This window comes from Acomys minous (genome assembly GCF_964271855.1).
Source record: "Acomys minous genome assembly, chromosome: 2".
Taxonomy (NCBI): domain Eukaryota; kingdom Metazoa; phylum Chordata; class Mammalia; order Rodentia; family Muridae; genus Acomys; species Acomys minous.
The window spans coordinates 140345284-140365175 of NC_140484.1; the positions used below are offsets into that span (position 1 = coordinate 140345284).

At 44.7% G+C, this 19892-nt stretch overlaps 1 protein-coding gene across 3 annotated transcripts in view; it reads right to left on the minus strand.

Annotated features, from left to right (window-relative positions):
- Positions 1-14272, minus strand: part of SBF2 (SET binding factor 2) — a 322117-nt gene extending 307845 nt beyond the window's left edge. For all 3 annotated transcript variants that reach the window (XM_084772489.1, XM_084772490.1, XM_084772488.1), the window contains exon 1: positions 14056-14272. In XM_084772489.1, coding sequence (XP_084628615.1) covers positions 14056-14110 — 55 coding nt within the window. In that variant the 5' untranslated portion in view covers positions 14111-14272. The remainder of the gene's footprint in view (positions 1-14055) is intronic.
- Between the last annotated feature and the right edge of the window lie 5620 nt (positions 14273-19892).

Sequence of the window (19892 nt, forward strand, 5' to 3'; positions counted from 1 at the left end):
GCTATACAGAGAAACCCTCTTTTGAAAGACAAAAACAAAAAACAAACAAAAAAAAAAAACCAGACCTACTATAGTAACAAGAAATACAAAGCAGGTATCTTCTATTAGAGCCTTTTAGTAATAATTCAATACCATAGCAAATAATCATATTAGCACTTAGTTTTTAGCTCTAGAAATACCCAATTCATACTAAATTTAACCTACATATGCAAATAACTATTTACTTAATAAAGATAATTTATAATTAACTTTTAAAGACTCATCTTACTTTTAACTATGTGCAACTGTGCCTGGTGTGTGATTATGTGCACTTGTGAGAGCAACTGGCCACTAAGGCAAGAAGAAGAAGGCATCAGATCCCCCCTAGAGCTGAAATTAGAGACACTGTGTTTATAAATTATCTATGCCATCCTCCTTTCATTGGGATAACTCAAATTCTACTTGACAGCAAAGAAATTAGTTCAACTTTAGACATTTTATAAGCCCACAATTTTTTAACTAGTATGCCCACCGCCTATTATGTGCTAATAAAATTCATCTACATTATTGTTGTTTCAACAAAACTAAATTATTGTGCCTCTTTGACAAGTAATTTTCTACACTAAGGAATACTTTGGTATAGGGAAAACATAGCCAATATTTGGGGACTACCACATATAAAGTAACAATTCAGAAATAAAATGGCAACCAAGTACTACAAATTACCAACAGGATTAACAATAAGAGAAATACAGAAATTTAAAAATCAAAATGAGATGTTAGTATGAATTGCAGAAGTGCTGGAGGCCATCCACCACATCTGATGAGATGGCAGTGTTGGTACGACTCTAACATACTGTATGAAACAGTACAACTACTCTGAGAAGACATGGCCATCTCTTATCAAATAAAACCTACAGTGGCCTAAAGACCAGAAATTCAACTGACAAGTATTTACTCAAGAGAAATTGAGAACTTTTCTTTTCACAATAAGAATATTAGTAGCAAGGTTTTAAAAGCAGTCCAGTTGTCTGCCAATTGAATGGACAAGCAAAACTGGTTTATTCATACACTAGAATAATACAAAAGAAGTAGAGACAAAATTCTAAAAACAAAACAACGTTTATCTTTCTAAAGGGAGGTTGGGTGAAAAACAACTTGCAAAAGAAGTATATGCCTTGTGATTCCTTTGATGTTATATTCTAGGATGAATAAAATCAGCAAGTGGCAGGAAAAAATCAGAACCTTGACTATGGGAAGACGGCAACAGGAAATGGACGGGAGGACTAGTCTTGATGGGGAGGAGTTGCAGGAGTTGTTAGTGAGCTCGGCAGTACCAGCTACAGACTCCTGAGAAAGTTACTTGACAGTTTCAAGTCTCATTATCTTCATCTACATTGTTGTTGGGAAAACTAACTAAATTAGATCAGTAAGTCTAGTACACAGTATCTGATAATAATGCATTTCTAGTTGAACTATACATTCATTCCATCTTTCACACATTAAAAAAAGACCAAAAAATAGACATTCTGTAATTTATTTCATACTGTGACAACTTTACCAAATGTATATTTCTTTTTGTTTGTTTGTCTGGTTTTGGTTTTATGAGACAGGGTTTTTCTGTTTAGCCTTGGCTGTCCTGGACTCCCTGTGTAGACCAGGCTGGCCTAAAACTTACAGCGATCTGCCTGTCTCTACCTCCCAAGTGTTGAGACTAAAGGCGTGTGCTACCATGCCCAGCCCAAATGTTATATTTACTCTTCACATTTTCTTCAGTTTTCTACAGCCAAGGTCCTCAGACATGCATTTGAACAGGAGACAGCATACAGAGAAGTAACAGTTTTTGTCACTGTTGTTGCTTGGCAATAGCTAACTTGTATTTTCAAAATTCTTCCTTTGTTTTTCACTATTCCAAGCAGATTTTTTTGTTTCTTCTTGTTTTAAAAGAGAAAAAAGTTTTACTACCTTTAATTTTCAATGGTTTGTGTTTACTTGAGCTAAAATTATTTCGTAGAACATCTGTCTCAAAATGAAAACAAGTAACATTCTTTTCAAATTCCAGAGCAAACCTTGTGGGACAATTATATAAAGCATCCATAAAATTCACTCCAGCCCTAACTGCTACTTTCCACTGCAAACTAATTTTCTTACTGATAGTTTCCAGTTTTGTTTGCACACTGGATTTCTCTCTGAATGTTACTAAGGTTTCTCTCCCATGGAGAAAATACAAAAGATGTACTTGTACCTGCAACCAGACATCACTACCTACACACAGATTTTTTTTAACTTAAAACTTTGCTCTGAAATTGTTCATTTTCTTTAAATAATTTTTTGTTACAGGTTCTTAACTCTGTATTTTAAGTGAATATTAGAATATTTGGTAGAAAGAGAAAGTACCTTGAGATTTCAGGTTTACAGAAAAATGGCCATGGCTATAGCTCAGTAGTGTAGCACCTGTTCAGCATGCTTGAGACGGTACCATTCCTGCAGGTGGGCCTGGGCTGTATAAAAAGACAACTGAGCAAGACAGTGGGTGGTGTTCCTCCATGGTTTCTGCCTCAGTCCTTGCTTTGAGTTCCTGCCCTGGCTTCCCTTGAGGATGGATTGTAAGCCAGGTGCACCCTTTGCTATGTTGCTTTAGTCAGTGTTTTATCACAGCAACAAAGAAACAAACCAAGACAACTGTTAAACCATAGAAAAACAGTGGATAAAGTGACATAAGAAAAGCAGGTTTAGTTTTATAAGGTGTACACTCTACCTTAGGGATGAAAAACACAGAATTTAACCCAATATTCAGTATTTCAAAAAAAAAAAAAAGAGGAAAAAGATTCAAACAAAGACAGACATGTAAAGAGAGGGCAGAAAATAGAATTATGGTGCCATAAACTGCACAACACTGACGACCACCAGAAACTAGGAGAGGTGACTACCTCTCCCCTAGACGCCCTCAAAAGAAGTCACTTCCTGATACCTCAATTTCAGAGCCCCTCACGGAAATTCAAGAACAAACACCAGGTGGGGTTTTTTTGTTTTTTGTTTTTTTGGTTTTTTTTCGAGACAGGGTTTCTCTGTGTAGCCCTGGCTGTCCTGGACTGGCTTTGTAGACCAGGCTGGCCTTGAACTCACAGCGATCCACCTGCCTCTGCCTCCCGAGTGCTGGGATCAAAGGCGTGAGCCACCACGCCCAGCATAAAACACCAGGTGTTTTAAGACCCCAAATTTATGATACTTTGTTACAGCAGCCCCACTCTGGGAAACTGACTTGTAACTATTATGCAATGCATCATTAAGAAACAGAATTAAGGGCTCCAGACATGGCTCAGTGGTTAAGAGCGCCACCTGCTCTTCCAGAGGTCCTGAGTTCAATTCCTAGCAACCACATGGTGGCTCACAGCCATCTGTAATGTGATCTGATGCCCTCTTCTGGCCTACAGGTGTACCTGCAGGTGGAACACTCTATACGTAATAATAAATAATTTTTTTTTAAAGGAAGAAACAGAATTAAGCTGGGTGTGGTGGCACACGCTTTTAATCCCAGCACTCGTGAGGCAGAGACAGGAGGACCGCTGTATATTGTGTATAAACAGACCACCTACACATTCAACCACAAAGCTCTTCATTAGCTGTTCCTCTTAATGGTCTCAATTGGTTACACATGACACTATCTATGACCCTGGATCCTGATACCCCCATCCCTTCACCTTGTACGTGTTTTGCCAACATGAAACTGAAAACTCAGGTTTTTTTTTTTGTTGTTTATTTGTTTGTTTGGGGGGGGTGGTTGGTTTTTTTGTTTGGTTGGTTGGGTTTTTTTCAAGACAGCATATCTCTGGGTAGCCTTGGCTATCCTGGACTCACTTTGTAGACCAGGCTAGCCTTGAACTCACAGAGATTCACCTGCCTCTGACTCCCAGAGTGCTGGATTACATGTGTGCACCGCTGCGCCTGGCTGAAAACTAAGATTTATAGTGACTTAAACATATAATGTTATAATTATTTTGGTTTTTCGAGACAGTGTTTCTCTGTGTAGCCTTGGCTGTCTGGACTCGCTTTGTAGACCAGGCTGGCCTCACAGCAATCTACCTGCCTCTGCCTCCCAAGTGCTGGGATTAAAGGTGTGAGCAACCATGCCCGGCTATAATGTTATAATTTTTTAAAGATTTATTTATTGCGTATATAGTGTTCTGCCTGCACGCCAGAAGAGGGTACTAGATCTCACTATAGATGGTTGTGAGCACTAAGTGGTTTCTGGGAATTCAAGTCAGGACCTTTGGAAGAGCAGCCAGTGCTTAACCTCTGAGCCATCTCTCCAGCCCCACAATGTTATAATTTATCATGCTTAAATCAAACAAAAACAAAAACACAACGGAGCTATCTAGATGAGCCATAGTAACCAAATAAATCATTAGCCATCCAAGTTCTCTCTGGCTTTTTTTACTGCTACCCCTACCCAAGCTGGCTGCTAGATCTCTAGCCCTTTTGCCTGCCTGCTTGCTTGCTTGCTTGCTTGCTTGGGTTTTGGTTTTGGTTTTGAGACAAGGTTTCTCGGTGTAGATTTCCTGGCCATCTTAGAACTAGATCTGGAAACCAGGCTGGCCTTTAGTGCAGAGGTCCACCTGCATCTCTGCCTTCCAAACGCTGGGACTAAAGACGTGAGCACCACCGCCCAGCCGCCCTCCAGTCTCAGGTAAGACAAACCATTCTCTTCTCACATCATTACTTAATCAGAGCACTTCTGAAACATTACATTCATCATTCTACTGATATCCAACTACCACAGACATAGTCACAGGTTTACAGCTATTAAAAATCTGAAGAGAAGCCTTTAGTCCCCACACTCGGGAGGCAGAGGCAGGCGGATCTGGTCTAAAAAGAGAGTTCCAGGACAGCTAGGATTGTTGCACAGAGAAACCCTGTCTCAAAAAAACAACAAAAAAAAAAAATTGAAGAGAGCTGGAGATGCCTCCATGGTTAAGAGTACTGACTGCTTACCAGGTGATGGTAGCAACAGAGGCAGGCAGATTTCTGTGAGTTTGAGGCCAGCCTGGTCTACAGAGTGAGTTCCAGGACAGCCAGAGCTACACAGAGAAACCCTGTCTCAAAAAACAAAGTAGCTGATTGCCACTCCAAAGGATTTGGGTTCAATTCCCAGCACCTAACTAGCAATCATGGGTTTCTCCAGCTTCAAGGAGATCTGATGCCATCTTCTGGCCTCCACAAGCACTTGACCACAATGACGTATACACACATACATGCAGGCAAAAAAAAAGATTTATTATTTGAAAGCACTCTTTCTCTTCTGCACAGCCACGTAACTAGGAAAAAAACCAGGGGTCATATCTCCTATAAGAAAAATAGTACGAGGGAGAGCTGAATGTCTCTCCCAAACTCACCAAGCCCTTCTGATGCTCCTTTCTTATTCATCCCCTAAGCAATTCCCCAAAGCTTGGCCCACTGCCATTTATTTATTCCTATCTCTGTGGCAACATTCTCAGGGCACCTACATCAATGTCACAGCTCTATCTGCTCCAAGGACTCCCAGATCTTTATGCTTAGTCTCTACTTTCCCTATCTTTTCTCACTACACTTGGATGGTGATGATCACACTTCAGGGCCTGATGTGGCTGTTAGTGAGAGCAGCTGTAATTACCCACATGAGACCCCAGAAGGAGTCAGGAGCGCATCGTCAGATCCCCTACTGAGACTGCAGCCACTTCTGTGCACCCCGCATGCAATTCTGCTCAGTTATCAAACAACTGCTTATTGACAACTGCTAGATGAATCTCTAATCTTCACCTGTCTTTACTCCTGGCCCATGAATTTAAACACCCAAATAACAGTTCTACCTTGATTAAAGACAGTCATATTTAACAAGTCCAAAATTAAGTTCCCTTTTTCACTCCTTGCTTGAATGTGTACACCAATTACCCAGATTAGAATCTTTGTTTCTCTCACCTACTTTTACTACATCACCCCCCACAGTAATTTATTATGACGTTTTGCTAATTTCGGCTTTCTAACTCTAGCACCCCCAGCCTTCTTTGCACAGCGAGTGCTCCTGCGTTTCCTCACACTGGCCCTTCTGTCCCCAGCTCACTGTCCCTTGAGTCACGCTTCTGTTCATTCTTGCTTCTAAAAACCCTCATTTTGAAGCCAGAGAGATGGCTCAGCAGGTGCTTGCCGCCAAGCATGATGGTCTGAGTTTAATCTCCAGAACAGGCTTCGTAGGAGAGAACACACGCCAGCAAGTTGTCCACTCACCTCTAAACATAACTTTGTATACACACACACACACACACACACACACACACACACACAAATTCAGTCTCAAATTTCACTTGTGGAAGAATTTTCCTTTTGCTTATTTCACCTGCAAAATACTGTCCAACATGTACAAAGCGTTTCAGATACTTTCTCTAATACACTGAAGAATATTGGTTTTTTAAATATATAGAACCTCAAATGAATATCAAACCGAAAATTAATCTAGTTTAATAATATCTAAATAAATAATTTTTGCCCATATCTTAAGCTTTAGAACTTTGTGCATGCTAGACAAAAGCTCTGTTACTAAACTGCATCCCTAGCTAATGACCACTTCTAAAACAGTAGAACAACAACAACAACAACAACAAAAGAATATAAAGAAATTAACTCAAATTACTTTGACAAATCTAATAAAACTAAAACAAACAGAAAAGTAAAGGCAGTTAAATAAGCATCTTTGTCCTTTAGAGAAAAATTATACTTCCTAATTATTCTGCCATCATCCAAATATAAAGTTGTAAAATGAAAGGCTTTGGGGCGGGGAGGGAACTAATGTATGTGCACGCATGAGTGCAGAGACCAGAGGTGGGCACAGTGTCTTCCTCAACTGCTGTCCACCTTACTTCTTTACACAAGGTTTCTCACAGAAGCTGAAGCACGCTGATTCAGCTAAACCAGCTGGCCAGGAAGCTCCAGAAATTTTCCTGTCTCTGCCTCCCCATCTGGATTACAGATGCTGTGCATCACTGAGCCCTGCTATTTTTATGTGGGTGTAGGGATCGGACCCTCATGATTATACAACAAGCACTTACTTTACCAACTGAACATCTCACTGTGCTTAAAAAATAGCTTTAAATAATGAATTATCAAAATCAAACATCATAAAAATCAATGATTTTCAAGCTATGTTCTTCTAAATGATAAAACAGCATAAAAAGCATGAAACTGGAGAACAGTAAGTATCCAATAGTAACAAAGTCAGTGATTCTATCATTAAAAATCACGATTTTCCAAAATTGTATAGACTAGGAACTTCCTTATTTCATCAATGTTAAGAAAAATAAAGAAAGCTGGTGTGGTGGCACACTTGGGAGGCAGAGGCAGACAGATCTCTGTGAGTTCAAGGCCAACCTGGTCTACACAGACTCTGTTTAACAGAGAAACTCTGTCTTGAAAAACCAAAAAGCAAGAGGAGGAGGAGGAAGGAAGGGAGGAAGGGAAAGAGGGAGGGAGGAAGAGAGAGGGGGAGGGGGGAGGGAGAAGGGGAGAGAAAGGGGGAAGAAGAAGGAGAGAGGACAAGAACATTTTATCTTCTTTATGGTTTCTGGACTTTTTATGTTGACAAAGTTGTAGATTTACCAATAGTTAAAGGAATAACTGACACCATGGACCTCTTTACTTCATTTCCCTCAACAGACAAGCTGCATCCTTACAGTACAGTATCACTGTTAGGATGCTGGTATCATATAAGAAGCCACCATTCTTACTCAGATTTACACACACACACATATACGCATGTGCATGCACACACACACCTTTAATCCCAGCACTTGGGAAGCAGAAACAAGTGGACCTCTATGAGTCTGAGGTCAGTATCATCTACACAGATAGTTCCAGGGGCTGGGAGATGGAGGTCATGAGTTCAACTCCAAGCAACCATACGATGGCTCACAACCACCTATGAGATCTGGTACCCTATTCTGGTATGCAGGTGTATACGAAATAAATAAATAAATCTTAAAGAAAAAGGAAGAAAAAGAAGAAGGAGGAGGAGGAGGAGGAGGAGGAAGAGAGGAAAGAAAGAAAGAAAGAAACTCATAGATAGTCCCAGTATATCCAGGGCTACATATTGAGACTCTGACTCAAAAAAAAAAAAAAAAAAAAAGAGAGAGAGAGAGAATTACAGGGCAGCCACGGCTGTTATACAAAGAAACTCTATCTAGAAAAGCAAAACAAACAAAACAAAAAAGAGTGCTTGCTTAGCATGTAAAAAGCCCTAGGTCCCATTTCTAGGACCACATATTATGAGGGTACACAGCTATAATCTTAGCACTCAAGATAGAGGCAGGAGGATGAGAATTCCAAAGTCATCCTTGACTACATCATAAGTTTGAGGTTAGCCTGAGCTACAGGGGAAAGGGGAAGAGCAAAGAAAAGAAAAGAAAGGAAAGGAAAGACACAGCAATGACTATAGCTCAGTGGTAGAGTACATGCTTACCATGGGGGTGGTCCTGGAAGGAAAAAGGAACAGTACCAGGGGACAGTTACCAATAAATACAACATGGATAAGTCTCAGTGTATGGATTTAAGTGGAAAATGAGCCAAACATTAAAAGGAAAAACCTGTCTGATTCTATTTATATGACACTCTAGAAACAACAAAAGCATATATACAGACAGCAGAGCTGCAACCACCAGAGGCTAAGAAGGAAAGACTACAAAAGGACATAAGTAGACTGATGGGGGGAGGGGGTTTCAAGACAGGGTTTCTCTGTGTAACAGCTCCTGGAAATCGCTCTGTAGACCAGGCTGGCCTCGAACTCACGGAGATCCATCTGCCTGTGCCTCCCAAGTACTGGGATTAAAGGCGTGCGCCACCACTACCTAAGAGGACTTTTTATAGGGAAGGGAATGTTCTATATCTTGATTGTGGTATTGATTATACTAGCCTATATACTTGCTTAAAACCACTCAACTGTTTACCTAAATTTTTTGCACATAAATTATCCTTGAATAGGCTATATAAATTATACAAAAATATAACAGAAAAAGTATACATTTCATACTTGAGATTATAATTTATGCAGCATTCTGAGTTTCACTTAAAAAACAAAAGAAAAGGGGGGAAAAAACCTTCCCTTTGTTCAGTGTGGGAAGAAGAGTAGTCATAGTAGCCATAGGATAGAAGTGGGACACTTGCAAAATCTCAAGCAAGCCCTGTGGGGGGAGGGGAATCCATGTGGTCAGAGAATGGCCAAAGCTAAATATATTGTGTCAGAGACCCTGGGTCAAAGCAGAAGGAACAAACTGGCCTGGAACATTAAGATGCAAAGGGAGTGAGAGTGAGGAGGCTGCCGTGACAAGGGAGCAACCCTAGTGGGAGGTCAGAGCGTGAGGAGAATGAGAAGTGTGTCCACAGAAGCCATCGTGAGCAGTCAGAGCACAGGCACGTTGGGGGGCCCTTGTGCTGTGGGATCCTGGTGTGGGTTCTTAGATCAAACAGGGCAGGAAGTGACGGAGGAGGATATGAAATGAAGAAATGGAGAGGAAAAGAGTGGTTATAAATAACAAAAAACAAACAAGGTGTGTGTGTGTGTGTGGTGTGTGTGTGTGTGTGTGTGTGTGTGTGTGTGTGTGTAAAGCCTGATTTCCCACTGTTTGAAAGGACCTTTACAATTTCTCACTGCTTGAGAAGACATTACAATATGAGAAAGGGAAATACGAGATTGCTGGGCTGACGTCAGAGGTACTGAGTTAGTTCACAGTTTTCAATGTATAGCGACAGAAATATAGATGTGTGTGGTGTGTGTGTGTGTGTGTGTGTGTGTGTGTGTGTGTGTGGTGTGTGTGTAAAGCCTGATTTCCCACTGTTTGAAAGGACCTTTACAATTTCTCACTGCTTGAGAAGACATTACAATATGAGAAAGGGAAATACGAGATTGCTGGGCTGACGTCAGAGGTACTGAGTTAGTTCACAGTTTTCAATGTATAGCGACAGAAATATAGATGTGTGTGTGTGTGTGTGTGTGTGTGTGTGTGTGTGTGTGTATTTCCTCCAGCTCCAATCATTAAGAGGGCCTGGGAATAGTTACAGCCCACCAGTAATAAGGGTGCTAGCAATGAGAAATTAGCCTCCACTGGGAGAAGGCAAGAATCCCTAGAGGAATAGTTGATTCCAAGGCTGCACTTGCTTAGTGTGTAAGCAGCCCCGTGTCAGTGGCTTAGCACCACAGAGGAGAAGAGGAAATGGGTGTGTATATATGTGCCAGGAATGTCTTATGTCAAAAAGTAATGATCCTCAAAGAACGACGCAGACATGTCAGAAGGACGCAGAAGCTGGATATATGAGCTCTCATTGGTCAAAAGACACAATTTAAACATCAAAATAAATGGTCTGAATATCTGTGTCCTCCCAAAATTCCTAAGACCCAAGTAACAGAACTGCCTGAGGTCTCTGGGGGGTGCTCAGGTTTGGAGGTGTTGTCCTTATAAACAGGTTCACTTCTTTATTAAAGAGATCCTATAAACTCATACGGCCCTTTAGGTTAAAGTGAGAGCATGACTGTAAACAAGCATGCCGCCCCCCCCCACCAGACCTCATATTTGTTGGCCATTTAATTTTAGACATTCCAGCCTTTACAACTGAGAAAAGTAAAGCCTTTGTTTAAATCTTTTGTTACAGTAACCCCGGCAGACTAAAAAACAATAATACAGTAACAGTATAGTCCAGTATAAAAGACACAGAAATCATGAATCTATATTGATGTAAGTATGTGGCAAATGCCAAGACACAGAGTTTCATGTTATTCAAGGGGCGGAGTAGAGATTAACTCTGTAGTAGAAAAGCCTGGCAGACACTGATTACAATTAATCAAAGTGAGAGTAGGTACCACCTGACAAGACACAGTGAGCACTACTGTTGTGATACACTTGTCCACGGTATGTATTGAACCATGAGAGCACAGAGGTTTGGAGTTGAAGAACATTTTACAAAAATAGCTGACCTGGGATACAGCCATACAGTACAGGACAGCCATGCTACAACCCACAGACCCAAATAAACTTAGGCAACATGAAAGGCTCAAGGGAGGAGGCTTGCATCTCACTAAGGGGAAATAAAATAAACATCATAGACTTGGGAAGTGGAGGAGAGAGGAGAACAGGGAGGAGCAGGTGTGGGGATAGTGGGGGTGGGGACCAGAAGGCTGAGAGAGAGAAAGGAAATCGGTGTTGGGCATCTCTGGGACAAGGTGGAGACCTGGGTTGGGGAAGCCTCCTAGGAAGACATGGGGAGCGACTCTAGCTGAGATTCCTAGCAGCAGGGATACTGAGGCTCAAGTAACCACATCCTGTAGCCAGATAGAACTTCCAGCGGAGGGAGGATCACAGTAACCCACCCACAAAATCCTCAAACCAAACTCTACCCTGCCCACAAAATGTGCAGGGATAAAAGATGGAGCAGAGATTGAGGGAATGGCCAACTTGAGACCCCCCCCCCATCGGAGAGATCCAACCCGACATTATTAATGGTATTCTGCTGTCCTTGCAGACAGGAACCTAGCATAACTGCCCTCTGAGAGGCTCATCCAGCAGCTAATGGAAACAGATGCAGAGACCCACAGCCAAACATTAGGCAGAACTCAGGGAGTCTTGTGGAAGAGCAAGGGGAAGGGTTGACGGAGCTGGAGGGGTCAAGGACGCTTACATAGCCAACTAACCTGGGCTCATGGGGGCCCCTTGAGACTGAACCTCCAACCAAAGAACAAGCATGGACCCCATGCACACATGAAGCTGATGAGCTGCTTGGTCCTCAACTGGGTCCCCTAATAACTGGAGCCGGGGCTGTTTCTGACTTAAACTCTGTTGCCTCCCTCTGAATCTCATTTCCCTAGCAGGACTGCCTTGACTTGTCTCAGTAAAAGAGGAGGCACTTAGTCCTGATGCCACTTGATGGGGGAGGGGGGAGAGGAGGGGGGTGAGTGGGGGACGATGAGACTGGAATAGGAGGAAGGACTGGGATATAAAATGAACAAATAAATTAATGAAGAAAAAAAAACTGACCTGTAAGAGACTAAAGAGCTAAGGAAACAATGCAACACTTAAATAAATGTCTGGACTTCTTTCACCAATTATGTATTTAATGGTATAGTCAACAAAATCCAAATTAAATAGAATACTGTGTCAGCATGAATGTCCTATTTTGTTAACTGCACTGTCATTATGTAGAGCAACACTCTTGTTTGTATAAAATGACACTAAACCATTCTGAGTGACAGGGCATAAGGTCAGCAGCTTCCTCTCAAAATGTCAAAATGAAACAGCAATTAACTGTGTACCATACTTGCAACTTTTTTCAAGTGTGTTATTGTTTCCAAATTGTTGTGGGGGGGAAGCTGGGCGTGGCCTTTAACCCCAGCCCTTGGAGGCAGAGGAAGGTGGGTTCAAGGCCTACTTAAGGAATTCCAGGACAGCCAAGGCTCTGTAGAAAGAACTTGTCTCCAAAAAACCCAAACTAAATAAAATTGTTCTGGGGGAAAGAACAATGTAACCAACAACTGAACAAGGTTAAAACACAACTGACTCTCCACACTGGCAGTCTGTGTAGGACAGACTATGTCCTCTTGGAAAGAGACTGAAAAATGACTAAGAAATGACATGACATTTTGGTGCAGTAAGACTACTCTCTAAATACAGCTAGTGCCTTCTCTTTCTCCTGTGTGTGTGTGTGTGTGTGTGTGTGTGTGTGTGTGTGTGTGTTCAGGGTAGGGGATGAGGCATGCATACTAGGGCACACACAGGAAGATCAAAAGACAACTCTATGCAATCAGTTCTTGCCTGCCACCTTTTTATGAATTCAGGGATCCAACTCTGGTCTCCAGGCTTGGCCAGCAAGAGCCTTTATCTGCTGAGGCATCTCACCGACCCGCAAGCAAGGGGTTCTCTTATGTGACCTCAATTAGGTAGTAGTGAGAAACAAATGTGAAAGATCCCTTCTCTGATGAATTAAGAGAGCGAGCGAGAGAGATGGGTAAAACAGAGGTACACTAGTGCTATCAACAACTAACCGTCAGCAAAACACAACCTAAGCACCTCCTGGGACAAGGAAGAGGCTGGAGGGCTGGTATTTCAAATGCCTTCCAAGTGTAAGACTGGAATTATCCCGAAAGAGGCTTCCCCAGCTCGACAATAACCTTGTTATTACGTCCCGCTTATCTAAACATAGCAACACAAAAGAGATACAAATATGAAAATAAGTGTCGTGAACCCAGTATACTCCTCGTTGTGGAAGTCCACCGAAGTATAAAAAAAAAAAAAAAAAGCAATGTGTCTGCCACACTGGTCCTTGTGAAGAAGTCTCTGACGAATAAAGAGAACCATCAAAAACACATGAAAGCTAAGCGAGAGCACCTGCAGTGTGGTTGGCTGGCTACCTTTATTCAAGAGAGCCATTCCATTGTGGAATGCAGGCACAGGCGTCCTGAAAGAATGTTCCTAGAAATGTTTCAAAGTGCACGGATCCTTGGGCCTCTCCAAGCACCCCGGCGTTCACTCGGCTTGCCGGGATGGCCAAGGCTCCCCCCTACCCCCATCTCTCCCCTCCCTTCCAGAGGGCAGGCGGGAGGCAGCGCCGGACTCCCTGCACTTCCTTTCCGGGAGGACTGCCCCCCGCGTCACACTTATTCAGGATGCAGGGCACAAGTGTATCCCGAGGAACTCCGCACAGTGTGCTCCCGCCCTCCCCACCCCGCCGGCACGAGGGTGCGGTCCCGGGTCTCGGCCGCCCCCACCGAAGCGCGTGGCGGCGCGCGGGCAGCCTCTCTTCCCACCCCCCGGCTCGCCCAGTCCGCCAGCCCCGGGTCGCCCCGCCGCGGCCTAGCCCACCGCCGGTTCCTTCACCCTCGCCCACCGCCAGCCAGGCTCGGCCACACCGGGAAGGCCGACACCGGTCGGCCCGCCGCTCCTCCACCGCGGGACCCGGCCCTCCCGCCTCCCCGCCTCCCAGCCACGACGCCCGGCCCCGCCGAGCCCACTGGACGGCTGCCGGGGGCGGAGGCGAAGCCCGGGGGCGGCGCCGGCCCCACACCCTTACCTGGCTTCTCGTGGTCGTAGCCTACCACAATGAAGTAGTCGGCTAGCCGAGCCATGACCGCCGCCGCCGCGCCCGGGAAGCGGGTTCCCGTCGCCGCCCTCGCCGCCGCCGCCGCCCACCCGGCCCGGGCGAGCTCAGCATTTTCCCTTGAGCGGCTGTAGCGGTAGCAGCGGCGCTTCAGCCATGTTTGACAACCGAGGCGCGCACTGCGCCTGCGCCGCTCCTCGCGCCCGCCCCTCCCCCGCCCCACCCGGGAGGGTTCGGCGACCCGGTTCCCCGCGTTGGTTGAGCCCACGCGGCGCTCCGAGGTCGCTCGCTCGGACACGCGGCTCGGGGAAGTGGGCGGCCGGGCGCGGCCCTGCCACGCGCCGCCGCCGTGGCCGCGCGCTTAGGGGCCTGCCTGCTGCTTCAACTCCCCCCCCCCTTCCCCCTTATTCCTTATTTTCCTGGAGCAGGGGGCTCTTTCCTTCCGCTTTCCCTCTCCCTTTTGCAGTTGAGGGAAAGGGCATGGAGGGGCGCGGGGTCACTTGGAAAGTTTGCTCTTTTCTGCTGCTTGCTACTACTAGCAGCACGGATGAGATTCTCCCGCCCTCGGCTGGAAGCTTGGAATTTGCACCGCCAAGGCTTTTTGCTGCACGTTTCCTGTTTATGTTGTGCAGATGGGAATTTTAGAAACATGCCACCGAGCAGGCGGGGGAGGAAAAGATTTGCGCAATCTTCAGAGGCGCCTATGGTTTCGGGGCTGCCTGGGCTGGGGGCGGTCAGCTTGGGCTTTCCTCTGAGTTGCCCGAGGGAGTAGTATTCTACCTAGAAACGGGGCATCCCCGGGATCCTCCTGAAATGGGCTGGTCTCTCTCCCCAGGGAGCCCCGCCCGCCTGACTTCACTGCCTTTTTCACCGTAGCTGAAGCAGGTGTTAACTTCCAAGTTGCTCTCCTGCAAACCGGCACCAGAATAAGCTTGTGGGGCTCTTCTTCGTTCAGTCTAGAGATTATCCAAAGCGAGTGCGTTCTTAAGAAATACACGGGAGCCGGGCAGGGTAGCGCACGCCTTTAATCCCAGCTTTCAGGAAGCAGAGGCAGGCAGATTGTTGAGGGTTCGAGGCCAGTCTGGTCTACCAAATGAGCCCAGGTCTGCCAGGGCTACACAGAGAAGCCCTGTCTCGGAAAAGAAAGAAAGAGAGAGAGAGAGAGAGAAAGAAAAGAGAAAGAAAGAAAGAAAGACCCTACAGATATTTTCAAATTTGGCTGGCACAACACTTAGATGAATTTACTTTGTCACTTCTTAATGATCATGACATTTTAGCAGTAGAATATGTATGCAAATTAAGACTGTGACTTAGAGATTATCTTCGTGAGGACATCATTCACTGAGGGTTTGATCCTTAATAAAGTGTATATAGCAGATGGTAACGTGCTGAGTGCAACACACACACACACACACACACACACACACACACACACACACACACACACACACACCCTCTGCCAAAGACTAGCAGAAAGCTAGTGACTGGGCCTATGAACTCAAGAGTCCAGAGGGTCATTGGCTCAGCTGCTCTGACTGACTAGTTGTCTTTCTGAGCCAGCGTTCCCCTTCCTGATTCTGTGCTGGGAAATGAGCTTAAGGCCTCTTACTACCATTAAGCTGTATTCCCAGTGAAAGGCCAGACTTGCTCAGCACGTGTCTGAGAGGACCGTACTAGGAGAATGGAAACTGAGGAGGCACTTTACCTCAGGACTTCCTTTGTAAACAGCATAACTGCAGTGATGAAAAGTAGATTAGATTTCAAAATAATAAAAGCAAACAAAACTGCCCGCCACACCTCATATAGAAAATTTCCCAGTAATGCCCCTGGGAGCTCTTCCTCCACTTTTTCAATAAAGAGTAACCGTACTTCCTCTAGAGACAGCCTATTCCACTGCTTAACAGCCATGTGTCATTATGAAGTCAGTAACTGCACTCACTCTGTTCTCTGAAGGTAAGGGAGAGGTTTGATTCCCAGGATTGACTTGACAGTCCCTACTATCTGTAACACCAGTCACCTGGGATCCTCTTCTGGTCTCCTCCAGAAACAGCCATGCGTGTGGCACACGAACACGCAAACATCCATACACATAAAATAGAAAATCTTTTTTATGCCTGGAATAAAATATGAAATTAAATGTACACCCCAATGCATTTAATCTATCTCACTGCTGGACAATCCCCACATCTGTCCAGTTTCAAAACATTTGTTTCACCCACCCACCCAAAGTCCACTAAGCAGACACTCCCATTTCCCTTTCTGGGCCCTGGCAACAACTCCTTGCTGTCTGGTTCATGGGTTTGCCTATTGGGGAAGCTCCTGTCACTTGAATTGGAAAGTATGTGACTTTTTGTGTGTGAGACTCTTGTTTGGTATATTGTTTCCCCAGGGTTTTTTCGTTTTTTGGTTTTTGCTTTTGGTTTTTGTTTGGTTTTTTTGTTTGTTTGTTTTTCCAGACAGAAAACTGGAACTCTCTCTGTAGACCAGGCTGGCCTCAAACTCACAGAGATCCACCTGCCTCTGCCTCCTGAGTGTGGGGACTAGAGGTGTGTGCCACCAGCGCCCTGGGTGTTTGCTAGTTTTGTCTGTGCTGTATCATCAGTGCTGCTTTGTACCACATTAGAGCATCAGTACCACATTCTCCCTTACTGTTGGATGACCTTCCAACCTATGTACAAACCAGGCTTTGCTGACCCACTGGTGGGTTGTTTCTACTTACTGGGTACTAGCACCATGACCGTGCATAGAAAGTATGTGAGTATTTGCAATTCTTTTGGTATAGTCTTAGGAATGTCACTACTGGACAGTACTGAGTTATATATGGTAATTCTTTGTTTAATTTTGAGGAACTATCAAGCCATTTTCACAATGTGTGCATAATTTTACCTACACTTATTTTCTTTCTTTCTTTCTTTCTTTCTTTCTTTTTTTTTTCTTTTTTTTTTTCTTTTCTTTCTTTTGAGACAGGCTTTCTCTGTGTAGCCTTGGCTGTCCTGGACTCACTTTGTAGACCAAGCTGGCCTTGAACTCACAGCAATCCACCTGCCTCTGCCTCCCAAGTGCTGGGATTAAAGACGTGCCCCACCGCTGCCTGGCTCAGTGAGTATGAATTATTAACCTCTGCTATTGCTCTTAAGACAGGATCTCACTATGGACCTCACTGGTCTGTAACCTAGAGTACTCCTGAACTCTGCATTCTCCCGCCCGACTCCCACACCCTGATACTGAGGTCAACAGCATGGAATTAAGCACCAGGCGTAGCTGAATGAATGTCTTACTGTCCTCCTGGTTTATATTTCTTTAATGCTTCCTGATGTTCAGCATCTTTTCCTGGGTATGATGCCATTTTTAAATCTTCTTTGGAGAAATGTCAATCAAGTCCTTTGTCCATGCACCCCCCCACCCCACCCTGCTGAGGGCATAGCCCTTGGCTTCCCGCATGCTAGGCAAGCTCTGTTCTGTTGAGCAGCCCAGTCCTGTTTATTTTTGTCGTGTTTGTATACTCTAAAAACTAGATCCCTATCAAAAATAAACGCTGCAGACGTTCTGTAGACTGTCTTCATCTCCTTGATCTTGCCCTTCGGCTCACAAAAGTCCGAACTTTTATTGGTTTTTCCATGATTTTTGTGCCATATCTAAGAACCCATTGTTGAACTTAAGATCATGAAATTTTACTTCTATGTAAGCAATGCATAATTATAATTCTTCTATTTGGGCCTTTGATCCATTTTGGGTGGACTCTGTAATGGCAGGGTTCTCATTTTACCTTTTTTTTCTTTTTTAAAGATCTGTTTATTTTGTGTGTGTGTGCCTCTCTGTGTGTACATATGTATGTGTTTGTCTGTGATGACCAGAAGAGGGTGTGTGAGCCCCCAGAGCTGAAATTACAGGCAACTGTGAGCTGCCCAACATGGATCCTAGGAACTGAACTCAGTCCCTTCGACAAGAATCATGTTCTCTTGACCACTGAGCCATCGCCCCAGCCGCCCTCCGTGTCCCGCTGCCCCCCCCCCCCCCCCGTTTCCTTCTTAAATACATGGTACTTAAATTCTGTTTTCAAATGTTGGCACTTTTCTTCTGATGCTAGAAATGAACCCTGAGGTACTCCCTGTTCCTTCTACTACACACTAAGCCACATTCCCACCTTGCAAGCTTATTTTAATTTTTGTTTTGTTTTTCCAGACAGGGTCTCTCTGTGTAGCCATGGCTGTCCTGGGCTTGCTTTGAAGACCAGGCTGGCCTCCAACTCACAGCCATCAGCCTGCCTCTGCCTCCCTCCCTGAATGCTGGGATCAAAGGTGTATACCACCCCCACCCCAGGACTTATTTTATTTATTCATTTTCTTTTTAACTTTATTAAAGTTGCTCCTCAAACCTAGAATTGAGCCTAAATTCCCAGGTACATTTATTGTATTAAGGTCTCACTTAGGTAGACTAGTGGAGATTCAAACAGCTGTTTTGTAAATGGGGTTTTCCCACGTCCTGAAGGTTCTGTGTCCCGATCTACACATGAACACATTGGCACCTGCTGAAGCTGTACTTTCTTTCTCATCCAACAACGGCCAGGCTGCCGAAACTGATAAGTCCAGACAGGGCGGCCTGATTGCTGAGGTTGGCTAAAGGCCAACCCATCTGCAAAGATAACCACTACCGTCTTTCACTAACAAGGGAGAGAACAAAGCAACTGCAGATTTGTTTTGCTGGCAGCAGGGAGCTGCAAGGGACAAAGGCTATGGCACAGCAGTGAAGCAGACACAAGAGACATGGCAATCTCTCTTGCCTTGGAAGACAAAATGGAGCTGATCCCTAGTGAGGAGGATTTCTCACCCCGGTACTCCCGCAGTGGGCTGCTGTGGGGTAAGCGGTTAACTGTGCAGTCATCTCAAGTGTTTCCTGTGGTTAGCCACGACAGTTCAGGGAGGCAGTATGAAAGTTGGACTTGACCATATGTCCTGCGGGCACAACCAGGGCTCCTTCAGATTGCTCCTACCAACCCATAACAAAGGAGACTGAGAGCTGCTGCGGTGGACAATTCCCCGATCCATTGCCACATCTCTAACCGCCCAGTTGCCTAAGCTGGAACCTCAAGGACTGCTATCCTTGATACCACCAGCCTTTCCCTCTGGCCCACATTCGTCATTCGGTCCCCTTGCTCCTACTTCCCACGCGCCCACTTCACCCTCACACCATTGTCATCTCCCATCTGGACGCTTCTACCTCCTTCCTTATCCGTTTCCCTGCTCATTGGTTCCGTGTGTGTAAACTATGGTTTTGTACCTATAAAACTTTCTTTCTTTAAAGATCAGCTTTTATGTATCTCAGACTAGCCTCAAACTTGCCAAGCACTTAAGGGCGACCTTGGACTTCTGGTCCTCCTGACTCGACATCCTCATTGGGATTACAGTTGAGTACCAAACTCAAGGTTTCATGCATGGAAGGTGAGCATCACCAGCTGAGCCACATCCTCAGCCCTTATATATAAAACCTAAAGACAAAAAGGGCAGGCTGTTGACCCTGTCTCGAAGTTAGGTGTGCATACCAAGCACACCATTTTCACTTTGAACTATGTTTGGGGTTCAGGGAAGAGAAGGAATGTGTCCTAAGCCATTGATTCTTGACAATCATTTGAAGTGCCCATGACTGTGGCGGCTGCAGTATAAATAGGTACTCTGAGGCTTCGCAGGCTGCTTTTACTTAGATTGCATGTTTGGTGAACAGGCCTTGGCTACATAATTTACAGAGTCCAGTGCAAAACAAAGGCAGGCTCCTCGGAGTGCAGTTCCCTTGCACCTGAACAGGGTTTCCACAAA